Source organism: Meleagris gallopavo, chromosome 1, assembly GCF_905368555.1.
Source record: "Meleagris gallopavo chromosome 1, MGAL_WU_HG_1.1, whole genome shotgun sequence".
Taxonomy (NCBI): Eukaryota; Metazoa; Chordata; class Aves; order Galliformes; family Phasianidae; genus Meleagris; species Meleagris gallopavo.
Window position 1 is genome coordinate 74,001,424 of NC_139404.1, and position 24,991 is coordinate 74,026,414.

Below are 24,991 nucleotides of genomic sequence, written 5' to 3' on the forward strand. Positions count from 1 at the left end.
CTTTAAGCTTGAAGCCATTTCTGCTTGTTCTATCACCCAGACTCTGCTGAAGAGTCTGCTCCTTCCTTAGGTAACTCCCTTTTAGACACTGGAAGGCTGCTATCAGGTCACCTCAGAGCTTTCTCTTCTCCAAGCTGAATCATAAAATCAACAAGGTTGGAGAAGATCTACAAGATCATCCAGTCCAACCATCCACCTATCACCAATAGTTCTCACTAAACCACATACAACACAGTGTCTAAAATGTCCCTTGAACACTACCAGGGTTGGTGATTCCACCACCTCCCTGGGCAGCCTACTCCAGCATTTGACCAGTCTTTCAGAAAAGTATTTCCTAAAGTTCAGTCTGAATCACTCCTGGTGCAACTTGAGGCTGTTCCCTCTAGTTCTATTACCAGTTACACGAGAGAAGAGGCTGATACCCAGCTTGCTATAACCTTCTTCAGGTAGTTATAGAGAGCAATAAAGTCTCCGCTGAGCCTCTCCTTTTCCAGACTGTACAATCCCAGCTTCCTCAGCCACTCTTCATAAGACTTGTGCTCCAGACCCCTCACCAGTTTTGTTGCCCTTCTCTGAACACATTCCAGGGCCTCAATGTCTTTCTTACACTGAGGGGTCCAAAACTGGACACAGTACTCACAGTGCAGCCTCACCAGTGCTGAGTATAGAGGAATGATCACTTCCCTGCTCCTGCTAGCAGCAAAATTTCTTGGCCAGCTGAGCACACTGCTGGCTCATGTTCAGCCAAGAGTCAACCAATACGCACTCCTGGGGAACACCACTCATGACTGGTAACCAGCTGGATTTAACTTGGTTCACCACTAAGTCTTTTCTGTGCTTTCTGTTCTACTTTGATTTTGAATCTTGATAACTGCTGAACTTCTAATTGTGTTCTATTAGAAAGAAATTAATATTGGAAGACCTCAGTTTTCTTTCTTATCAGATTCAGAAGCTGAGTGTTGAACTTCCCATTAAAATCAATTGGAACATCCCTGAAATTCAGTAAGATTTGTATAGCAACTAGGGTGAAATAAGAGCATGTATACAAGTCAGTATGGATCAGTTGATAGGCATGCACTTATCCTACCTGATTTTTTTTTAATTGTGTGCTTATAACTTTATATAGACATAATTGTAAAAGTAAGGCAGAAGTGACATCCACCTCAGCTAGGCTGACACATAAATACAACTAAACCCGTACTATGCTAAGCAGACAGTGTGTTGTTCTGTTCACTGAGAGCCTCTCCACTTGCTGCTAGGTACAGTTTTATCAAACAGTGTTTCAAGATACATTTCTATCTGAGAGACAGGATGTCTCAGGAGCAGAGGCAAGCAAACTATGCATTCAGAGTAGCACAGGCTCGTATGAATTTTATTTAACATACATACAAACACATGGGCATCCATTTTAGATAAGCGAGAAGCAGAAACTCCCTAAGCAAGTGCACTGTAACTTATGGACCCTTGAGATGGCAAACTCCCAAAAAGCAGAAAGAAGGAACATGCTGGCCGTGGATCCTATAGGTAGTGCCAGCAGGGCGTCCACTGCTTCAAAGCGCTTTTTTACTCTCTCCCACCGCAGCCTCTCTCCTGTTTTTATTCTCCCCAGGATCTGTAAGGCTTTTTCCACTTGCACAGTGTACTCACATGGCCAACGCATGATACAGAGCCCAAGTGGGACACCTGCTTGCAAAACAAGGTTCTCGACACATCGAGGTAGTGTGAAATTCCCTTCACAAAGGCAGCCAGGCAGTAGCACTCCCTCCCCTCTGCCCGTCCCGGGAAAGCCGCGCCCGTGCATCCCCGGGGATCCAGAGGATTCAGGGGAGGAGGGAGGTCCGGAGCTGCGGCAGGTGCGGGCAGCAGGAGACGTTGAGCCTGGGCGTGGACAAGGGAGGAGAGAGGGCTGGGCTGGAGACGGTAGGCGGGTAGGGATTTGGCGGGGCAGTACTTAAGGAGTGGCGCGTACCAAAGCTGTCCTTTGTGTACTTATCCTTATTGCTTCTACTCGTTGCTATCCGTTAGCAGAATGCCTGTCAAAGGAGGCACTAAGTGCATCAAATACTTGCTCTTTGGCTTCAACTTCATATTCTGGGTAAGAGACCCGTGCCTGGATCCGGGAGGGGACCTTCTCTAGCGCTTCCCCGACGGGGCCTCCCCCGGGAGAGAGCTGAGATCTGCTCTGACTGCTCGGAGTGGGAGCGGCAGCTGTTGTTGCAGTTTACCTGTTTTGGGATTTGTTTCTTCCTAGTTCTTTTCCCCCTGCCCATAGGAGGAGACACGCTGTGCTCTCTCCTCTCCCTCAAGCTGCCGGCAATCCTGTCCCGTCGAAGCCTCCAAGGGTCGGGCGCGTCTGCCCCGCCCTCGTCGAGCCGGTATTACAGGGCTCCCGAAGTAGGGCCCGCAGCCGCGCTGCTCTCCCTGCAGCCGGACCTGATTAGCCGGTCTGGAAACGGCCGGCAGCGTTCATGAGAGCCCCGCAACGAGGTGCTGAGGAAGGGCTAGGGCCGTCCGTGCTCGGCAGCGGAGCAGAGTCGGGTGCGGCTTTCAGAAATTTCTTGTGCTGTCAGGAGGAGCCTGAGTAGAATTCATAGCCAGCTCATGTTTTCTTTTTAGAAAATGTTTTTTTAATTTAATTTTTTTTTTTTTAGAGCTTCAGTTGGAAAAGACAGGCTACATATCCTACTTGTTAACATGTGATTCAGCTGGATGGGAAGGCAGCTTTCCCAACACTGTGTACCACAAAGTTGCCCTTCTTGGCAGTATGGAGGCTGTTTTGATGTGCAGACTATTAGGGGGTACTGAATTAAATCCTTGCAAGGTAGCATTTGAAGTCTTCTGCATTAACTTTTCTTGGAGGGACCCTCAACTAAAGCCAAAGCTTCTGCATCAGATCTTTTAGGCAGTGCCTCCTAAAGAGAAGCCTAAAATGATTCAATATGTAGTAGCACAGAACAAGTGGTAGTTGTATCTTTAGCATGGCTTTGGTTACAAATACCTCATGTGTACAGCACTATTGAGAAGTATGATGTAACTTATGTTCAGGCTGCTGAAAGGACATCTGAATTTAGTGTTGTTTGCCTTCTGGAAAAGTATAGAGGGAACACAGTGTGGCTTCCTGTGTGCTGGATGTATAAGTGTGAGGGTAAAGGGAATTTGTTTGAGGAACAATTCTTCCTTATTTCAAATAAAAAACAAATTTTCTCTGCTATCTGCTGCTGCAGAGAATTGCATATGTGACATTTTTATGCTTATCATCCTCTGATGAAGAGAAAATAAATTAGAATTTTATAAAGAAAGCAATTCTATGATCAACTTAAGTAGTAGACATAGAATAACTATAAATCCAATGTTAATACCGTAACAGTTCTGATCTCTTAAAAACAGGTTTCAGTAAAGCTTAAAACAGCGTTCAGAGGCTGCAATTAAGGGAAAATCAAGGGAATTTATGCAGAAGAAGGTTACAGTTGCAAGATAAAGAAAATCCTAGACTGTTTAGGGCCATGAGGAGGGAGTTTAGTTTGGAAGCATATAATTGCTAAGAAAGGAGCTGAACTGCATATTAACTGAAGCCTCTGAATCAATGAGCTGCTAAACTTTCTGTTGAGATATGGGGAAAAAAAACTTTTTTTTCAGGTCTCAACAGGAATTTTTTTTTTTATGCCTTCTTTGTCTAGTGCAGCCCTGCTGAAAAATATCTGGGAGTATTGGTGGATGGAAAGCTTAGTATGCACTAGCAATGTGCCCTTGCAGCCCAGGAAACTAACTGTACCCTGGGCCAGTAGGTCAGTGGAGATGATCCTGCCCCTCTACTCTGTGCTGGTGAAGTCTCACCTGGAATACTGCATCCAGATGTGGAGTTCGCAGTACAGGAGTGGTGGGTGAAGGAAATGCTTCTGGCCTGTAGAGTCATGTGCTAATACTGCATATTCTTAGGGAACTCTTGCAATGAAGCATCTGCAACCCCAAAAGGGAGAATGGTCTTTCCAAGGGTAACAATGACCCAAATATGGGAAAAGGATGGGTAAAGGTCCTGTAAGAGAAGAATTTGAGGGAGATCTTAGAATGTCATGAGTTGGAAGGGACCTTAAAGATCATCTAGTTCCAATACTCCCTACTGTAGGCAACTCTGCCACCCACAAGATTAGGCATCCTGGGGCTCCATCCAACTCGGCCTTGAGTACCTCCTGGAATGGGGCATTCATTTTCTGGGCAACATTTAAGAAAGTTTTGATGTCTTTCCATAGTCATCTTATCTTTCTGGAGGTGAAAAGTCTGACTGTGCATAAATTAAGTGCAATTCTAATACCAAACCTGAAAGTCTGATCAACAACTGTTTGGCTGTGAGACACCGAGGGAGGAAGGGATGCCATTTATTGGGACCTCAACAGACACAAAAGATGGGCCCAGATGAATCTGATGAGGTTCAACACAGCAAAGTGCAAGGTTTTGCACTTGGGACTGAGGAATGCCTGGCATATATACAGACTGGAAGGAGCAGTCCTTGAGAGCAGCCCTGCAGAAAAGGACCCGGGGGTCCTGATCAATGAAAAACTTAACATGAGCCAACAGTGTGCTCTTGCAGCTCAGAAAGCAAATGGTATCCTTGGTTCCATCAGAAGAGGGGTGGCCAGCAGGGACAGGGAAGTGACTGTCCCTCCCTATTCTGCCCTTGTGAGGCCCCATCTGGAGTACTATGTCCAGGTCCAGAGCCTCCAGTACCAGAAAGACGGCTGTTGGAGGGGGTCCAGAGGAGAGCCACAAGATGATTGGGGCTGGAGCACCTCGCCTTCAAAGACAGGCTGAGGGAGCTGGGCTTGTTCAGCCTGAAGAGAAGGCGGCAGCGGGGTGATCTAGTTGCAGCCTTTCAGTACCTAAAGGGAGCCTATAAACAGGAGGGGAGTCAACTTTTTGAAAGAGTAGATAACAGCAGGACAAGGGGAAATGGTTTTAAGTTGAAGGAGGGAAGATTGAGGTTGGATGTCAGGGGGAAATACTTTACTATGAGAGTGGTGAGGTGCTGGAACAGGCTGCCCAGAGAGGTTGTGGATGCCCAGCCTCTGGAGGTGTTCAAGGCCAGATTGGATGGGGCCCAGGGCAGCCTGGTCTAGTATTGGTGGCCTTGTTGTGGCAGGGGGGTTGGAGATTCATGATCCTTGAGGTCCCTTCCAAGCCGAACCATTCTGTGATCCCCAAGAGGAGTAAAAAAAACCTTTGCTTTATTCTACATAGCCCAAAGTTCTGGCATTCTATTGTCCAAGAGCTACTTAACATTGTCTCCATTGCTGTAGTTAGAGCCAGTGTGCCTCCTGAATCAGCAGAAAGTGCAGATTGCATGAAGTGTGATGAAGTTCATATTTATTTTTAAAACAGTTGTCCTCAAAAGGACAAGTGAGGAATTTAAATGGCCTGCAACAGACGTACAGATGGTGTATTAGGTGACATATTATCTCTCTTCATAAGAGACTTGAGAGAGAGCAAGAGGAGACAGGAAGGGTGTCAGGGGTTACTAAGACCAGAAGTGGGAAACAGAGTTGAAGCTGTGTTCCAAGAAGATGAATGTCCATAGATGCTGGCAAGCCAAATAAAAAATGTAGTAAGGCAAGCTGGAGTTGAGCTTTACAGTAACTTGCAAAAAAAAAAAAAAAAAAAATCCAAATAATATACTCCCTCTTTAGAGACACTAGGGCCAGAGGCCTTCCAGAGTCCCTAAATGCAGTAGTCAATCCAGGTGTAAGCGTGTTAGTAGGAAAAGCAAAACTTGACTTTGCTTGGCATGTTTGAGGAACACCTTGGATGTCCTATGGAATAACTGGTCCATGACACCATATCCATCTTGGAATTAATTTCTTGATGGAAAAGTAGTGAAATAACAATAAAAAATGCTGACTAAAAACTTGCCAGAGTCACAACAGTTACTTCAGGACTATAAATAAATGTGCTGTGCTTAGGTAAAACCTCTGGCTTACTGCTCACCTTAGGGCCAGGGAACTGGAGTGCAGTAGACATTATTTACAGCTCCTATAAAAATAGAATAGTGGCATATATGGTGCCTCTGGAATAGGCTGAGAAGATTCTCTTTATAAAGTTGGTGTACACGTGGAGATGTGACATTATGCAAGAAAGAATGGCTCGTTTTGAAGCCTTCAAAAGCCTGAATGCTGGAGGAGGAGTGAATGATTATTACTACTAGTTTACTTTTTGTATATCCCCTAGAAGTTTAAGGGCTCTTTGCTAAGCAGTCCTGGAGTGACTTACCAGTATGATGCCTATTGACAAGAACTGTCAGAAGGAGGATCTGGGGAACTTGCAAGCCTGTCAGTATGATTTTAGTATTGGGTAAGGTCATGGAGCAGATTGTCATGTGTGTTCTCATGGCAAGTGCAGACAACTGGGGAGTTTGGTCACAAATTTGTGAAAGACAGATCCTGCTTGACCAACCGGATCTCCTTCTGTGATCCACCTAGCAGATGAGGGAAAGGTTGTAGATTTAGTCTACCTAGACTTTAGTACAGCTTTTGACTGTCTCCGGCAGCATTCCCTTGGAGAAGCTGTCTGCCTGTGGATTAGATAGGGGTATTCTTTGCTGTTTTTTTTTTTTTTTAAAAAAAAAAAAAAGAATACCAGCTGAGCCCAGAATGGGGTGGAGTTAAATCAGTTGGTGTCTGATCACTAGTAGTGTTCCCCAAAGAATCAGTACTGGGGCTAGTCCTGTTTAATATCTTTATTGATGATCTGGATAAGGAGATTGAGTGCACCTTCAGTAAGATTGCAGATGGCACCAAGGTGGGAGGAAGTGTTTATCTGGCATAGGAAGGTCCTGTGGAGGTGCCTGAATATTGATGGTCTGAGATCAGTTGCTTCAACTAGACCAAGTTCTGGGTCCTGCACTTCAATCACAACAACACAATGCTGCGGAGTGCCTGGGAAGCTGCACGGAGAAAAAGTACCTGAGAGTGCTACTCAACAGGTGGCTGAACGTGAGTCAGCAGTGGGCCCAGGTTGTCAACAAGGTCAGTGGCATCGTGGCTTGTGTTAAACACAGCACAATTAGTAAAACCAGGGAGGTGATGTCTGTCTATACTCAAGCACCGGTGAGGCTGTGCCTCTAGTACTGCATTCAGTTTTGGGCCGCTCACTACAAGAAAGACATTGAGACCCAGGAGCTTGCCCAAAGAAGGTCAACAAAGTTGATAAAGGGTGTGGAGCACAAGAGATTGTTTCTTCTGGAGAAGAAGAGGATCAGGGAAGGTATTTTTGCTTTCTACAACTACCTGAAAGAAAGTTGTAATAACATGGGAGTGGGCCACTTCCCAGGTTACTAGTGATAGGGTAAGTGGTAATACACCAGTGAAGATTCAAGTTCAGTATTTGGAAAAATTTCTTAAAGTGTGGTGAGGTGTTGGAACAGGCTGCCCAAGTAAGTGGTAGAGTAACCATCCCTGGAGGTTTTCAAGAAAAGGATAGATGTGGCACTTAAGGACATGATTTAGTGGACGTGGTGGTGATGGGCTGACTGTTGTACTACATCATCTTGGAGGTCTTTCCAACCTTAATGATTCTGTTATTCTTTTCCAATTGTACTATCTCCATCTTTGCATAGCCTCTACTGTTCAACATGTGAATTGGGAGATCATTCCGGGGAAATACCACTGCCTGCCCTGCTTTGTTCTGATGCCCTTCCCAGAAAGCACACCCATGGGGATACTCGGCTAGATTCTGAGCATAGCCAATCTGATAACTTTTATTTATTCTTTTCTTTTTTCTTGCTGTTTTGGTCAATGTACTCCTACCTGGACTTGCTCACTGCTATTCTGTCAAAATGCTATCAACACTGGCTGTATTATACTCATTAGTAAAAACCATACTGGTTACTTTTTTTTTTATTTAAGTTTGAGATGGTGTGAGGAAGGGAGATGTTTATGAACCTCTACAACTAATAGATTTTGACATGACAGCTTGAGTCTGGCAAGAAAATGGTGAAAACTTCCCATAATGTGCCTTAAACCTGAGTGGTGTTCACTTTGCTCTGAACAACCTTAGTCTGAGCATATGCCTGATGGCCTCAATCTGTTATGAATTATTGATTCTCACTGAGCTCCCATAGCTTGCTGGGCTGACTTGAGCTAGGTGGCAAATAAATGTGACAGCTCCTAGTGTGACTGTGTGTATGGTCTTGCACCTGCATGCTATCCCACTGGCTTTCCCTTCCTTGCATCATTAAGCTTAAATGCACTTTTTTCCCTGGTGAATTGCCTGACATATAAAGATGTCTTCTGCTAATGTTTACAACTTAATGTGTTTATAACCAAGGAAGTTTTACAGCATATGCTCAGAGTTCATGCAGAGTCTTTGCAAGGATTTACTTTTTTGCTCCTTTATACAATAAGGCAATTGTCCTGTCCTTTTTTTCCTTTTTTTTTTTTAATCTTTCGTTTATAAACAATTCCTTTAGTCTAGGAGAGCTCCTGCTAAAGCAAGATTAGTTGGATCAGGCTTGGAGAGCTCTTCTTTGATTAATTTGGAGTTTATCTGTGACTTTATTCTGGGCCATGATCTTGCTGTTTATATTGCACTTGAGACAGCCAGAGCAGTGCTCTGATTTTGTTGTTCAAGGCAAGAAGCAGAATTGATGAACAGGGAATATACATATATGCAGACATGTATGCATGTGTACATACAAGAGCAACAGAAGTAGGTTTTGTCTGCTCTAATCAAGTAATCTAGTTGCTGAGTGTATAAGTCAAATGCTGCTTTGGTTCAGCTTAACAGCTTTTAACTCAAGCAGATGCTGGTAAGTCAAGAATGGAACTAGAGGATGTTGCCTTTACAGTTTAAGTTACGAGTACAGTAGGGTTTCTTCTGAATTGGAGCTTCTGTGAAATGGGCACTGATCTTGGCTGTGGCTCAGGAATTCTATAGTGCTGTTGCTACTATACTGGAGTACCATTTTATTGCAGTAAATGTTGTGACTTTAATTTAGCCCACGGCCTTCTTGAGAACTTTCTTAAGCAGAATGGAAGTACTTCCTTTCCAGTCTATTTTCTTTCCCTTCTCAGAGGCTGGAAATATCTGTAGCTTCATATATAACTGCTAGCAATCACTTCACATCTTTTAGGAAGGTTTGGGTGTTCTGTTTTTTTTCCTCAGATCTTGAAGTAGAAGTTCTGTTGTGGATAACACTAATATTGCAATTAAGGGTTTAGTTATGTTGAGTCTCACCTGTACTTACTGCTTGTGAGTGTTTGTTTAGAGATTACTGGCAGTGTACTGTTGGCATGCCCTATGTAAAACCAGCATAACTGCCATATAGATCCTGGCATACTTTTTTACTAAAAGTCTTCTGTTAGATGAAATGCCAAGCAGACAGCACTGAAAGCAGCTTTGATTTTATTTATTTTTTTTTTTTTTGGACTGAGTATTTCCACATACTAATTTACCTTCTGCTCAAGGTAGTGCCATGTACTTGATAGAAGTTGTCTATAGCTTTGGCCTAAATGCACTAAAATTGCATAACAGAGGCTTTTTCTGTATAAAGGTGCTTTGAAGGGGTCTGCCATCTAAGCTGCATCAGCCAACTATAAGGACTTGCTAACCTTTTGGACCTCAAGCAGGCTTTGTGCATAAAAAAGCAGTTTATTGGAAGATGTCTACAGCACATACAGCTCTGTGGCTGCAGGGTTGTGCTTTTCCAAGGTGGGTCAGGATAACGAGGTCAGAAGGGACTGAACAAAATGATCTTTGAGAAAGAGTAGTTAAGTCTAAAATAAGCTTTCCAGCTTCCTGAAATAGGGTCATGGTGTTCTGACACTACTATTAATAAAATTTCGAACCCGAGTAGCTCAAATAGTAACTTCTGATGTTTTCCCATCAGTGTCATTAACTCTAATGTCTCCCTTTGAAAACTTTCTACTAGCACACTGTGAAACCTCAGATGGCTTTGTGAGGGAGAGGGAAATCATAGTGGAAGTGGCTTGATAATTTCATTCAGTGGCTAAACTCTAAGGCAATACTGATGCCAACCCAACTACGGTGGGGAGAAGTATTGCCGCTTCTGCCTCCAGAATAGATCAGCTGTTACTCATCTTAACTACAGAGCGAATCTCTATCATGACATAGATACTTTGTCAGCTATGTCTTGTGACACTGAAGGCTAAAAGCATTGTTTTGGAGATGCAAGGCTGTGTCACACCCATAGATAGATAAGCCCTTAGTAATAGGCTGGCTTGAGAGAAGTTTTAGTGGGAGACTGTGCTATGGGAGCCACAGAACTGCAAAGGGAAGGGGGTAGGAAAAGGCTGGAAAGGCTGCTTTTTTTTTTCTCCTCTTGCAGCAGGCAGAAGGATGCATGTAGGAGCAGAATGTTTAGAGCAATGGAGATGCCACTTTTGATATTACATGCAAGCAAGAAGCCTCCATTAAAGTAGAGGTGGAATGATCAGAGATTTTTATCCTTGTCCTTTGTCGCTATAGAGATGAGTTGAGAAGAAATAAGCTGGGAACTTTAAGATGCTTAATAGTGGTTATAGAAAACAAGAGGAGCTTGCAGGAACGTCGGTAGTATGCTTGTGTTTATTAGTACACCTGAACTTACTACTGGAGTTTTGCTGTCTCAAACTTATTTCTAATACAGTAAGTAAATAATTTCTCTTTTAATGACAGACTTTGTTCAGGCTGGCAAAATTGTCTCCCAGATACTCTTGCCAATATATTTTACTACAGTATCTTTCATAAGCACAAACAAGTTCACTTTTGTAGATTTTGTGAACACAGAATGCTAGCTTCAGGAAGAGAGAGTTCTATTCTCTCTGTTAAATTTCCTGTTTCAGTACAGGTTATTTGTACTTAGAAATATCTGGAATTACTGAACTCGCATAACAATGCAAAAATTCACCTGTTAAACTCAGAAAACATTAAAAAAAAAAAAAACCTTTTAGCAGATGATCTACCATTGGAGAGTTCAGCTTCCTGGTATCCTGGGCGGGGGAGCTTGAATACCTTTGTCAGGGAGGAGAAATAGAACTAACTACAAAGCCACTTGACAGCTACTTGAAGTAGTGCCAGGGAGCAGAAAAGCTTCTTAAGTGCCAAGTGGTAAGCTGGAGTCTGAGCAGTTGCTGCTGCCTGCGGTGCGGTGGAAGAATAACTGCTTTTTCCTCTGAGACACAAGTTAGTGCCCTATCTTATTAAACTTGTTTCAATGAAAGTAATTCCAGATTTAACTCTTCTTTTTTTTTTTTTTTTCTTTTAACCTTTGACTTTAAAATTTCCGTTTTTAGTTTGGTCATTGTGGATAGGAAGATCACAAACTGGAAAAACAAATTCACTTCCCTTAAGAAATGGAGGAAGAAGTCACTTTTGCATGTATATCATGATGAGGGAGATCACTTTTAATCCTGCAGTTCTCAGTGATACTGAGCTGTTCACTGATGCCCTGTGATTATCCTGTTATTTTTTTTCTTTCAAGATAGTTACATTCCAAAGGAAAAAACACCACAGTGCCCATTTGTTTATAGTGCTTCAGGTGTGTATTAAGCTTCTTCAAAATGATCCATATCAAATATGTCAAGACTTCCTAATATTAATCAAGCAGTTTCTTTCTCTGAAGTATTAGCAGAACATTCCACTTAGCTTAGAGTTGCAAGATTATCTACTTGATGCAATGTTCTTCCTTCACAAATAAAGATCTGCTGGATTATAAAAGCTGTTTAAGTTGTGCAAACCTTCACTATGTCCTGTTCTGTTTGCAGCATAGTCCTTGAACTCTCTGCTTGGACACTGGAGCTTGTCAAACAGCAGAAATATATAGATGCACACAGCCAGGCACTCTTGAACTCTGCAGTTCATGAGTTCTCAGGAAGCCATGAAGAGGCAGCAGGTTTTTCTCCTAATACTTCAGAACTGGATACCTATAAAAGCTGAAGACTGAATGACCCCAGAAAGCAGGGCTCTATCAGGGAATTAAGTGTTGGGTGACTGGAAAGTAAGATGTAAGTATAGGTTTTTTTTATCACCAAGCCTTTCTGGTGTTTGAGATTGCCAAGGATTTTCCCAAGCAATACTGTTGCAGGGAGTGCCATGTAGAGCAGGAACTTCTCTCCCTGCAGTTCCCTTGGCAGCTTCTTTTCCCTTGGGATGGTGCAACTGTACAGTATGTAGACGTGACACAGTCTTATTACATTTAGTTGTTGCATCAATGGTACTATTTAGTTTTTGTGTCAGCATACTTCTAACAAGGGAGGCTCTGGCTCCATGCAGGCTTTGTTCTTGCTATATTATGTATTATTACATATTATGACTAAGCCTGTACCTATGCGCATGGCACTAAATATCATTTGCATAGGTTTGGAAACCTTTGTGTGGGTTTAGTTCTGTGCATTATGTATCAATTCATCTTTTTCCCAGCCTCAACCCTGTAGCTTCTCTCAGAGGCAGGCTTGGCAAGTGTGTGTCTGCTGTACAGATGGTGCTGGTTTTCTTTTTCCAACAAATTTGGCTTCTCTGAGAGCTGCCTGTCTCACTTTTCCTCACTGGTACCTGAGCCCTTGAAGACTTCAGTTAGGATGTTTTCTTGTGAGAATTTACAAGGATGATACCTTCCCATTGAACCCTTTCTTAGCTTGATCCTTTATCCCATATCAGTCTTGAAAGCTTTTTTTTCCTCTTGATAAAGATTAAGAGGTTAGAATAGATAGCTATAGGCAACCAAGGTATGCCCACCTTCATTAAATATGAATATTCCTGTAAGAGAACAAGTTCTCATTCTTTAGAGACAACATAGGGCCAAGGGTTAGGCTTGGTGTCTGAGTGTGTTCAAATGCCTTCTGTGGGAATTCTTTCCATATTCTTGTTTAAAGTAAACACCTCCGCATTTTTTGGAAGCAATTCAGGAATGTGTTGCCTTCTAGAAGGGACTTCTCAAAGATAAGGCTTTTTTTTTTTTATTTTCATGCATGCTCAGCCTAAATGGAGTTCTGTACTTGCTAAGCTTTAAGCTTATTGGTCTTCATAAAACTTTTTTGTATTGTGTATTGTTATATGTATCATATTCCTTCTTTTGAGCTTTTCTTCTGATAGTTAAATGCTATTCAGATAAAAGAAAACCTGAAAAGTGCATGCTTACCACAAACACAAGCCCTGTGTTAAAAGGAGCCTGCAGGCACACAGGCAAAAAAATGATATGTCACAAAGCTAAATATTGCCTAAAGCTTAACTGTGTTCTTCTCACAGCACATCAGCACACAGCAATGTTGCTGTTTTAGCAGCCTTTATTTTCTACTTTCTGTTGGAGTGATAAGTTGTTGTATCTTTGCTCCTGCTTTGCAAATGAGATCATTCTTTCTATACTCAGCACTGCGGTACACTGAACTATCATCAGTGTTTAATGTGCTAACAATTTTTGCTGGTACTATAATACATAGTAAAGTGCTTTTCTTTACATTATGCATGTCCTTCATAATGAGTATGCAAAATCTGTTAGCCATGCAGTATCATTAGTTAGCTGGGATAAAACATGGGTGGAGTAGTCAGTGGAAAATCTGATATTTGACACTTCTGTAAACTTATTTTCAGTATTAAAAAAAAAATTAAAAAAAAAAAAGGCATTGTTCTCTTGTTGTGCTTTAATATGCAAACAGAACTGTCAACAAGATGCCTTACATCAGGAATTGACTTTAGTCTTATTTTTATATCCTTGTCTTCATGCTGGTTCTGTCACACCTTGTTAAATAACAGCACCAAATTCTGTGATTCATTCTGGTGTTGGTAGAGTGAATGTATTAGTTGGTTTTATTTACTTGTTCCTACAGCTCGCAGGAACAGCAGTTCTTGCAATTGGATTATGGCTTCGGTTTGATGTGCAGACCAAAAGCATCTTTGAACTGGAATCCAACAACACGACATTCTATACAGGTAAGCTGTGCAGTAACTCAATGGGATAGATCACTGTTTTGCTCATAGAGTCCCTGGCTACTTTCTTCAAGGCTAAAGACAAAGCAGTCCTAATCAACATCTGTTGGGCTGAGAGTAGCTTGCTTTTGTTGGTGCTCTGAGCCGTTGTGCTAAGAGCAGCAGTGGTTGACTCTGCATGCTGTCGGTAAGCACTTGGGAACTCCTGATAAGCATAGGAAATGTGTCCTGCTGATGCTTCTCTCAGATAAGTCAGCCAGATTTCACTCTAAAATAAGTTATTAGTGACATTAATAAGTACTTTTTCTTGTGATTTAGCTACTTGAACTGTTTTCAGCATCCAAACAGATATCTGTGGGGTCAGTGAAGACAGTATAAGCCATCCTGGTATGTGCTCTTCGCACTGTAGCTTTTGGGTATCAGGTAGTCTTGCAGAGAATACTGTTAATACTGAGTTGAGTTTTTTAGAGACAGTAGCTAGGATAAACAATCTATACTTGTGCATCACCATGAATCAGCTGCAGTTCACAAGCATGCAAACTGGCAAGAAAACCTGTATTCCACTGATGTGGTATAGAGTGGTTTCTTCCTGCAACTGCCCAGATTTCCAGATGCTTTTAACTGGACTTCAGGAGGAGAAGAGAGCTAAACATAGCTGAGCTGAATTTTGAGTAGTCTGAAACAACCCTTTCACCTCCTAAAATTTATGGCAGTTTTGTAACGTTGTATTTGAGCCTATGGCTGAATACAGTGAAACAAACCTATTTAAAGTCTGTAGGTTAAACTGAGTTTAGAAAGAGGTTAATACGAATTAATGGTTTGACTTTTTAACAGGGCTAATGTCTGGTGGTAGTTTTCAGTAGGAGTTTATATGCCAGCTTGCAGGTAATAAGAAAGCAAAGGGATCTGGTTTTCACCATCTGAGTGATAGAATTTTTTAATTTAATAATAAATTTAATAATTTTAGTTTTTTAAACTAAAATAAGGAAGATCTATGTTAGATGTTAGAAGGAAACTGTCAGAGTGGTGAGGCACTGGAACAGGCTGGCCAAAGAAGTTGTGGGTAGCTCATTCCTACAGGTATTGAAGATGACTCATGTCCATAGCAGGAGGATAGGAACTCCAAGATCCCTTCCAACCCAAGGCATTCTATGTTTCTATGAAGTTACCTCAAAGGCCTTCTATTCTACTATAAGTCAAATTTAAAATAAGAGGTTCTTATGAACTTCTTTCCCCCCACAATGGGAAAAATTTCAACTGAGTTTAGAAAGTGCTGTAATTGTTGATAAGAATAATCATTTACATAGGCTTAATCAAGTTTGATGTTTATTTTGGCAGGTAATACTTACTGGTTTGTTAAAGAAAGCCTTTCTTAAACTAGTGTTTGATTGAGTCTCTGAATACAAGAACTGTACTTCTTGTCTGTATTGATAGAAAGAGAAGCTGGACGTGAGCCAGCAGTGTACACTTGCAGCCTGGAAGGCCGACTATGTTTTGGACTACATTAAAAGAGGAGTGGTTAGCAGGGAGAGGGAGGTGATTGTCCCCCTCTACTAAGCTCTTGTGAGGTCCTATCTGGAGTACTGTGTCCAGGTCTGGAGCCCCCAGCGCAAGAAGGAAGTGGAGCACTTGGAACAGGTCCAGAGGAGGGCCACTAAGATGATCAGAGGGCTGGAGCACGTCTCCTATGAAGAAGGATTGAAGGAATGGGCTTGTTTAGCTTGGAGAAAAGAAGGCTCCAGGGAGATCTCATTGTGGCCTTCCAATATTTGAAGGGAGCATATAAACAGGAAGGGTTACGTCTGCTTACAAGGGTGGATAGTGATAGGACAAGGGGGAATGGTTTTAAACTAAGACAGGGGAGATTTAGGTTAATATTAGGAGGCTTTTCACACAGAGGCTGGTGACACACTTGTGTTGCCCAAGGAGGTTGTGGGTGCCTCATCCCTGGAGCCCATTCAAGGCCAGGCAGGCTATGGACAGGGTGTAGACAGCCTTGTCTAGTGGTTGGTGACTTTGCACATAGCAGGGGGGTTGAAACTAGATGATCATTGCAGTCCTTTTCAACCTAGGCCATTCTATGATTCTATGGAATGTTGAAGTAATTTTACATGTGTTGTGTGAATGTTTCTACCATTTTTCACCACCTAAGTGATACTTGCCAGCCGTCCTATGGGACTCCTGTTTTCCTAGCTATCTTTTATTGCTTTTAATGGCTAGCAGCTGAAGAGCTGTAATTCTTAACTTGATAGTTCCCAAGATTAGGAGATATTTGGGCATAGGAGTACTTAGTCCAGAACTGTTTGCTCTCTCCTCTTTATCACTTGCTACTTAAATTCTGGGCAAAATGGTCTATAGATTTAACCACTTGACTTAATGAAGTATCTGCTTTCAAAAAGGCAGAAGATTTTGAATTTCTTTTAGTTAGAAAGGCTGTCTAGTTAGGCATGAATATGACACTGTGGCTGGTAAAATAATTTGGTAATTCTTGATGGACAAGTAGGGTACAAAAGCATTTAAAGCTTTGACAGATGATTGTATTGTCTGCTTCCATCAGGAGAACAGATACTGAAAGAATTTTGAGTTCTTGATAAATCACTAGTTCCAACTAACTGCAACTACTTTTATCCAAAAATAAGTATATTATTTGGTCTCTGAGCCAATTTTTAAGAATTTTTAAGTGTGTTTATATTTTTATTTTGATGGCTTTATCTTGTACTTCTTCTAAATTTTGTGAAACTGCAGCAGTGATGCACATCACCTGTTGTAAGTTGAAGTTCTTGTATTAATAGCATCTCAAAGCTTGTGGGGAAGTTTACTTTGAAAATTAAGCTCATCTCCCTTTTTGCTGAAAACAACAAATTTTTTAAAAGCTATTTATAGAGCAACTAACTTGCTGCTGAAGATTCAACTAGTCTGTATGAATCTTTGTTTCGTCTCCTTCCTAGGAGTTTACATCCTAATTGGAGCTGGTGCACTCATGATGCTGGTTGGCTTCTTGGGATGCTGTGGTGCATTGCAGGAATCACAGTGTATGCTTGGGCTGGTAAGCATGAGTGCTTAAAGTAATGTTTAAACTTAGCAATCTGATCAGAAAGGAAGGATAATATTGGCTGTGGAGTAAAAGGGAACAGATGCTAATTGGATGGGTCTCACAATGTTTTAATTTATAGTCATTTACATAATGATAAAATGTTTAAATAATTATATTTTGCTTCCATTTCTGGCACTAAATCAAAATGTATGTTACATTTGAATGCAAAATGGCCAAGTTAATAACATTCAGACACTGAGGTGTATCAAGAGAATGGGAGAATGTGTGAATGCGGAACTAAAATTTTTGTAAGATTAATGCTGTTTATTAAACAATTTGTCCTAAACTCTGAATGCTTTGTTGAGATATTTGAGACCAGTACTGGAGTATTGTAAGATCCTCAAAGTAGCAAACTTCATAATCACTGTGTGAACTAGTCTAGTTGACAAGTGTGCTTCAAGTCAGTTGTCGGAGAGTAACCCCATTGTTTTCAGACTGCTGGGACTTACTGAGTTCAAGCATGTCTGTACCTATTGAACTATTAATTCAAATAACCAGATATGGTTAATAAGACTACTATAGCTGGAGGAAAAATAATTCACTTCCTGTATAATGCTTTATAAAGCTTTACCTTCCTTGCAAAATTATGCCTCTAATCCATTATTGTAATTCTGAACACCTCTTTTTAAAGTGCCTTTAAGTGGTCAGTGTTCTGGAACTGATAGTCAATTGAATATGGTGTTACTTCTATTTGTGTTAGAAACAAGTTACTATCAGCTCTGAAGGAACGCTCTCAGGTGGCATGTATTAAGTTATGACTCGTAGAGCAATAAGGGTGACAAACCAGAGAAAGCATGTTAACTATACGATGTCTGTGTGACCTGTGTAACTTCAAGTCTGAATTAACAAATAACTGGCTTTAAATAACACTGATCAAAAAAGCAGGACTCCTGCTTGGAAAACATTGCCAAGCTTACTGATGCTGTCAGAAGGAAGTGTTGAATGTATGTCCTATTCCCTATTTTCAACCAGAGTTTCAGACCTTCAGCTAAAAACAGGTTGAGTGATAATTCCCACAAGGCTTAACACTGCGGACCAAACAAGCTTTCAAGGATGTCAGCTACTGTTGTTTGGTTGTTGTTTGGTTGTTGTTTGGTTGTTGTTTGGTTGTTGTTTGGTTGTTGTTTGGTTGTTGTTTGGTTGTTGTTTGGTTGTTGTTTGGTTGTTGTTTGGTTGTTGTTTGGTTGTTGTTTGGTTGTTGTTTGGTTGTTGTTTGGTTGTTGTTTGGTTGTTGTTTGGTTGTTGTTTGGTTGTTGTTTGGTTGTTGTTTGGTTGTTGTTTGGTTGTTGTTTGGTTGTTGTTTGGTTGGTTAATGATGTGATCTTGCTCTTCTAGTTCTTCGTCTTCCTCTTTGTGATTTTTGCCCTTGAAATTGCTACTGCCAGCTGGGGATTTGCAAATAAAGAAAAGGTAGGTTGCTGTTAAGTAACAACCAAAGAGATCAACAAAACCCTATCTGAGACCTCAGAGTGAGTGTTCTTCACTTGAAAGACCATGTATGTTAGTTTCTTATTCTTTCAATGTCACAGCTTCTAAATGCAAAGATTTTTCCCAAAGTTGCAAGTCTTAAACTATATTGTAGTTTCTTAACCTTTAATACTGTCCTTCTGGGGTTTCTGTGCAGAAAATCTCTCCCCTGTAGATTTTTGCCCAGCAAGCAACTTCCTTCAGCATTTGGGCACAGTAAATTCCAGTCCTACAGCGTTTGGACTCAGCAAGCCTGTTCCTTCTAGCTTTCAGTATAGCTAGCCTCCATTCTGCTTTTTGGCTCAGCAAGACAACTTCCTATTGGCTTTTAACCCAGAATGCCTTCTTTCTGGGTTTCAGCACGCTGTGCTTCATTCTTTCTGGTTTTCTACACAGCAAATCTGCTTCCTTCTTGCTTGAGGCCTAGTAAGCCCCCTTTCTTCTGGGTAAGGACCAAGTAAGCCCCCTTCCATTTGAGTATGTGGACAGCAAGCTCCCTACCTTCTGCGTATCAGAGCATCAAGCCCCCTACATCCTGTGTCTTTGTCCAGAAAGTCTCCTTCCTTCTGCATTTTGGACCAGAGAGCCCAATTCCTTTTTACTTCTGGCCCATCAAGCTCTCTTTCTTCTGGGTTTTAGCCCAACAAGCACACTTCCTTCTACGTTTCGCCCCAGCTATTCCATTTCCATCTGGCATGGAGCCTAGCAAGCCCCTATCCATCTGGTTTAAGCGTATCAAGTGCTGTTCCTACTGGCTTTGGGCTTCCTTTTAAATTTGAGGACTGTGTGCCTGTGCGAATGTATATGACTAGTGAAAAATGTACCAGTAATAATCAAATATTGTTTATCTGTTTAATTTGGAGGAGGAGGGAGAAGGCTTTGTTGCAGCCAAATATGAGAAACTAATTACTGAATTAAAAAGACTAGCAGAGAGGCCAGAATCCAAGGTGCTGTTGTCCCTTACAGGTGCCTTCTGAGTGTCTGCACTGTGAAGTGAACCAAGCCTTCAGTAAGGTCTTACAATTTCTAGGAAGGAATTTGCTGTTAAAGGCTGAATATCATATCTAAGCCATGACTGTTCTGTATTCTTGCCTCAAGTTGATATACTCCTCAGATATCTCCTTTACCACTGTGGATGTTCACATGCTCTGAATATTGCCTTGTCACTGTGTATGAGTTTACGTAAAAATAAGGCACCAAGCTGGTTGCGCTTTTGATGCAGATCCTGTGGTGAGGCCTTCCATACCAGTCAGGCTGGGAGTACCACAGATTATTGCTGCTCTAACAGTTCAGGAATAGGAGGGCTTTATGCTTAATCACCAGAGTCATGTGAGCAAAACTAGTCAATGTGAAGGTGCTGCAGGCCTCAAGAATAGAAATGTTGGTAGATGTATTGGCCTCCTATCCCAGAGAAACTGTAATGTAGGTTTGGATTTAGACTTTTTGGCAAACATTTGAAAATAGCAAAAATAATTGAAACTCTTTGGATATACTTTGTAGAATAGAATTCAGTTTTGCTTTTTAACGGTCAGATTTTTTTTGTTTCCAAACTGAGTACTTGGTTCAGGATTGTTTTGCTGCTTATATTGTGCAGCTGGGGAAATGTAGTAACTTCTGAAGTTAGCAATGAGTTGGAAATAATTCTGTGTAACTAATGGGGAAAACTTAGTTTTCTCAATCCTCTTAGGAGCTCATAGTTCTGAAGGGAATCTGTAAAGTTTATCTGTTTGGGTCAAGGTTTTAATGTGAGTACACCATTTTAGGCTTACTAGTTCCAGGTGAGTAGTGCTGTCCACCCTGTTTCCACTCCATATTTCTGTATGTTAAAAGGCCATGTATTGTAGATTGTAGAAATTTTAATGATTACTCTATCCAAAACAAGTTATTAATCAAGGTAAAACATAAATAGAATACAACTATCTATCTTGTAGGTTGTTGAAGAGCTAAAGGATTTCTACAGAGAAACCTATGAAAAGAGATCTCAACCAGCTGCCAGAGAAACTTTGAAAGTATTCCATTTTGCTGTAAGTACATAGTTAGTATTAAACTAGGTAGTTATTACTGTTTGACACTGTTCTCTAACACATCCAGAATCCTGTACACATCTAGTACCTTACTAACTAGAAGAAACCAAAGGAGAATTGGTAACAAACTCCAGCTCTTGTATTCCATTAGTGAATTCAGTATACTTTTTTCCCTAGTAGGACTAGTTCTTTTCCTAAATAAATTTAAAAGCAAGCTGAGAAACTCTAGAGCTCTAGCATTGATCTGAAGGTACCACAGTATGTGTAGTTGCATGTGTTTAAGTTGTTCATATTTCACCTATAAGAAGTACCAAGCTGCCTCCAAAGTGTGTGCATGTGTATATTTAATGACACTAAGCTCTTACTTTTGGAATCTTATATTTTACTACAAACCTTGTTTTAAAATTATTTCTAAGCAAACTGCAAAAGATCTGTAAAAAATAGCTAATGTAATCTAGCTCTTTCTTTAAGCAAGTACAGAGAGGGGAAAAAAATATAACTTGGTTTTCTTTTCCTGTCTTCTGTTGTAGCTGAACTGCTGTGGTATTATTGAAGGTCTTGAGCAGCAGTTGATGGACACCTGTCCAAAGAAGACCTCGCCTGAGTCATTTACTACAATGGTAATTCATGACCTAACTCTTCAGTTATTCTACCGAATGACAATGAGAAACAGTTCTTTGAATAAAACCTTCCAGTCCATGAAAAATGCCTGTCATTCTCAATAGGCAGCCTATCCACACAGTCAATCCACTTGTAGAAAATCTACAGTTTCCCTGTAGAAGGAACAAGTGAGATCAGTGGGAAATCAGTACTCTGTAGATACATGCAGATGCATGGTGCTGTAGCCTATGTCATTAAATTCAGGGGCACGATGAACAAATTAATGCAAAAACTTCACATAACACACTCCAGAGTTCTGTCTGGACTGCTGCTACCATAAAGTGCCTTCCTGATATGCACTAAAGCTGTTGCCTCTCTTCCTTTGGGAGGAGAACATGAGAAGGGAGCAAGTCTGAAATTTTAGTGAGAAATTTGCCAGTTTTGAAAATATGAGATAAGGTAGATAGTGCACTGGTGTCTTGTTTGGGTGGTTATATCATAACCAAATTCTCTGAATCAGATTCCAGTGTTGAAATAGTGCTGCAGTGATGCTTCTATGCCACAGACAGGAGAGGCACTTTTATAATTCACAGGATCACCAAGGTTGGAAAAGACCTACAAGATCATCCAGTCCAACCATCCACCTATCACCAATAGTACTCGCTAAACGATGTCCCTAGACACAAAAACCAAATGTTCCTTGAATGCCTCCAGGGTCAGTGACTCCACCACCTCCTTGGGCAGCCCATTCCAATGCCTGACCACTCTTTCAGAAAAGTAGCATTTCCTAACGTCCAGCCTAAATCTCCCCTGGCGCAGCTTGAAGCCATTCCCTCTAGTTCTACCACTAGTTACACGAGAGAAGAGGCTGACCCCCAGCTCACTACAACCTCCCTTCAGGTAGTTATAGGGAGCAATAAGGTCTCCCCTGAGCCTCCTCTTCTCCAAACTGAACAATCCCAGCTCCTTCAGCTGCTCCTCATAAGGCCTGTGTTCCAGACCCCTCACCAGCTTTGTTGCCTTTCTTTGAACCCACTGCAGGGCCTCAGTGTCTTTCTTAAAGTGAGGGCCCAAAACTGGGCACAGTACTTGAAATGCGCCCTCACCAGAGCTGAGTACACGTGGACAATCATTTCCCTGTTCCTGCTGGCAACACTGTTCCTGATGCAAGCCAAGATGCCATTGGCCTTCTTGGCCACCTGGGCACACTGCTGGCTCATGTTCAGCCGAGCATCAATCAATACCCCCAGGTCCATTTCCTCTATGCAGTCTTCCAGCCATTCTGCCCTAAGCCTGTAGCATTGCCTGGGGTTGTGGCCAAAGTGCAGGACCTGGCATTTGGCCTTGTTGAAACTCATCCCACTGGCTTCAGCCCAGCTATCCAGCCTGTTTGGATCCTTCTGTGGGGCCTCACTACTCCCAGGCAGATCGACACTTCCAGCCGATTTGGCCGTCATCTGCAAACTTACCGAGGGTGCGCTCAATGCCCTCATCCATTATGATACTGAAAAGGACAGGCCCCAGCACCGACCCCTGGGGAGCACTACTCGTGACAGGTTGAGCAGATAAGCTCATCAAGCAAACAAATCAGTGTTTCAGTATGCATGAAACACTAACAAATATGGTTTCCTTTCAGCCATGCCATAATGCCATTGATGATGTCTTTAAATCAAAACTGAATGTCATTGGAGCAGTTGGCCTTGGTATTGCTGCGATAATGGTGAGTTTGCAGATTATGGGATTGCTGCCTGGTCAAGGCTGCTTAGAGTACAAGTTTATTGAATAGTGCAGACATTAACTACAGTCTGTGAGCCTGTTCCACTAATCATGAGTACTTGTAAGATAAAGTTGTATGCTGTGGGTCCTTGAAACAACTTGGTGGGTGGGGTGCCTGGGGACTTTATGCTTCTACTTTGGATTTGAATCTGCCTCCTTGTAGCTTTAGCATTGGCTAAGTTGTATTGAGTGAGTGTAGGGTGTGCAGGTTGAAAACATGGGCTTGGCAACATGAACAGTTTATTTCCTCTGGAATTGACTAGGAGACTGAAATAACAGCGCTAATAAGAAAACTTGCACTTGTTTCCTTTCTTGAGAGGCAAATATGATGCAAATGCAATAATGTATGTTGGGAAGATTCGATATTTAAGGAATTGACTTGAATTTGCAGTTGATCTGTTTTGAAGTACTGAGGGTAAGGGGGATTGGTGAGAATTAGCTGGAATTTGGGGATCAGAGGGAAAGGAGCCTTGGGGACATAAACTGCAAAATAAATTGTTAGCATGCATTTTGAGCCAGGAAGTATCTATGCTTTTTTGCATCTTGATAAGAATGTTTTTTTTCCCCATTCTGATTTCTAATGAGTTTGTTTTCTTTACAGATTTTTGGCATGATATTCAGTATGGTTCTTTGCTGTGCTATCCGCAGAAACAGAGAAATGGTCTAAGAGCTGTAAATCCAAGGTGTCTGCAGTATAAAATCTGTCATTAACTCTAGTGTTCTCAAAGCATTTCTAAAAGAAAATTGTATGTTACCTTTTTAATGCTTTATTTGGTACTGATGTAGGTTTGCTTTTTATGTTATAGGTTAAAATGATAAAGTTATATTTGACTCGAGATGAATACTGTACACAAAGCATCTGTTTTTCTTGAAACTTAAATAATTTGGATATATTTATGTTAAGGCAATTTGATACTTAATAAAGAGTAAGATGTATTTTATATTTGGGGAAAATCATTGGTGGGGCAGAGCCTGATTGTATGGGGCTCTCAGCAATCTGGTCTAGTGGGAGATGTCCCTGACCATGGCAGGGGGTTGGTGGAAGTATATGTTCTTTAAAGGTCTTTTCCAACCCAAACCATTTAGTGATTTTATGTTTATGTTGATGTAATGTAAAGACAATTCCAAAGAATGCAAAGATCTTTCATGATTTGCTTTATTAGTACATATTGTGGAAGGTCTCGTAATTTCTCCCTTTTTCAGTGCATGAACAAAACCAGTTATTAATTATATTTTTCTTACTGCTGCAGCAACATCATCTTCATATAGGATGTTAAAGGGTAACTGTCATACTGATAATACACAGGCAGTGGTACCCTGCTATGCTAGGCTCTACTCTGATGCCAGGTGGGCTTTCTTAGCTTTTGTCCTGGCATAACTCTGTTCCCTGGCATCTGACATGGCCTCAGTGTCTTGATAAGGCAAATTCCTGTAGCATGCACTCACACAATTTTTCTCAGTAGCTGACTTTGTGCTTTGTCATCCAAAACTAGTGATGTACACAGTTTTAAGGGCCAAATCTCAAATTCTGGGGAGGAAACACAAGTTCTGCTAGAAGTTAATGTACTGCTCTGCAGTCGCTCCTCATAGCAGCAACTAGTACTGTGGCTATTGTGTTTCAGACTAGAAGTAAAAAAATGGGAGAGAGCAGCTGTGTTACTGTGGAAACCCTAGCTAAAAAGTTACTAGTTTTCCTATCCTTACAATCTAAATGACCTTTAATAGTGTTTAAAATACCTCTTGGTGGGATACAAACCTCAGAGCTTTGCCAGTTGCTATGCTATACCTGCATACTATGTTCTGCTGTAGCACATCATATATGTTCTTAGACTTTCTGGTGTTTGTCATCTGTGTATTTTAAATTTTTCAGCACTTCCCACTTTTCTCTTGTAAGGAGGTTCTCTTTTGACATGAGAAGTGGAGGGTTGGGGCTCTAACTGTAGCAATAGATTAATACTTGGATGTCTTGTCTTGTTGATAAATTCAGAGCTTTATGCAAATACTAAGCTTTCCTCTGTAATCTATTCTCTATTTCATAGTGCCTTCTTAAAAAAGATCAATCTGAAGGAAGTGGGAAGCATGCATTTAGTTTAGACTTAAATTAACTCAGTTGTAAGCTCAT

At 41.3% G+C, this 24,991-nt stretch overlaps 1 protein-coding gene across 1 annotated transcript; it reads left to right on the forward strand.

Moving 5' to 3' along the window:
* The first annotated feature begins 1,926 nt into the window (after positions 1–1,926).
* On the forward strand, positions 1,927–23,810 carry CD9 (CD9 molecule). Its single transcript, XM_031555512.2, has 8 exons — positions 1,927–2,095; positions 13,809–13,911; positions 16,857–16,954; positions 18,338–18,412; positions 20,401–20,493; positions 21,024–21,113; positions 22,730–22,813; positions 23,471–23,810. The coding sequence occupies exons 1-8, from the start codon at positions 2,030–2,032 to the stop codon at positions 23,534–23,536; spliced, it is 675 nt and encodes a 224-aa protein (XP_031411372.2). The 5' UTR covers positions 1,927–2,029; the 3' UTR covers positions 23,537–23,810.
* Positions 23,811–24,991: the final 1,181 nt, after the last annotated feature.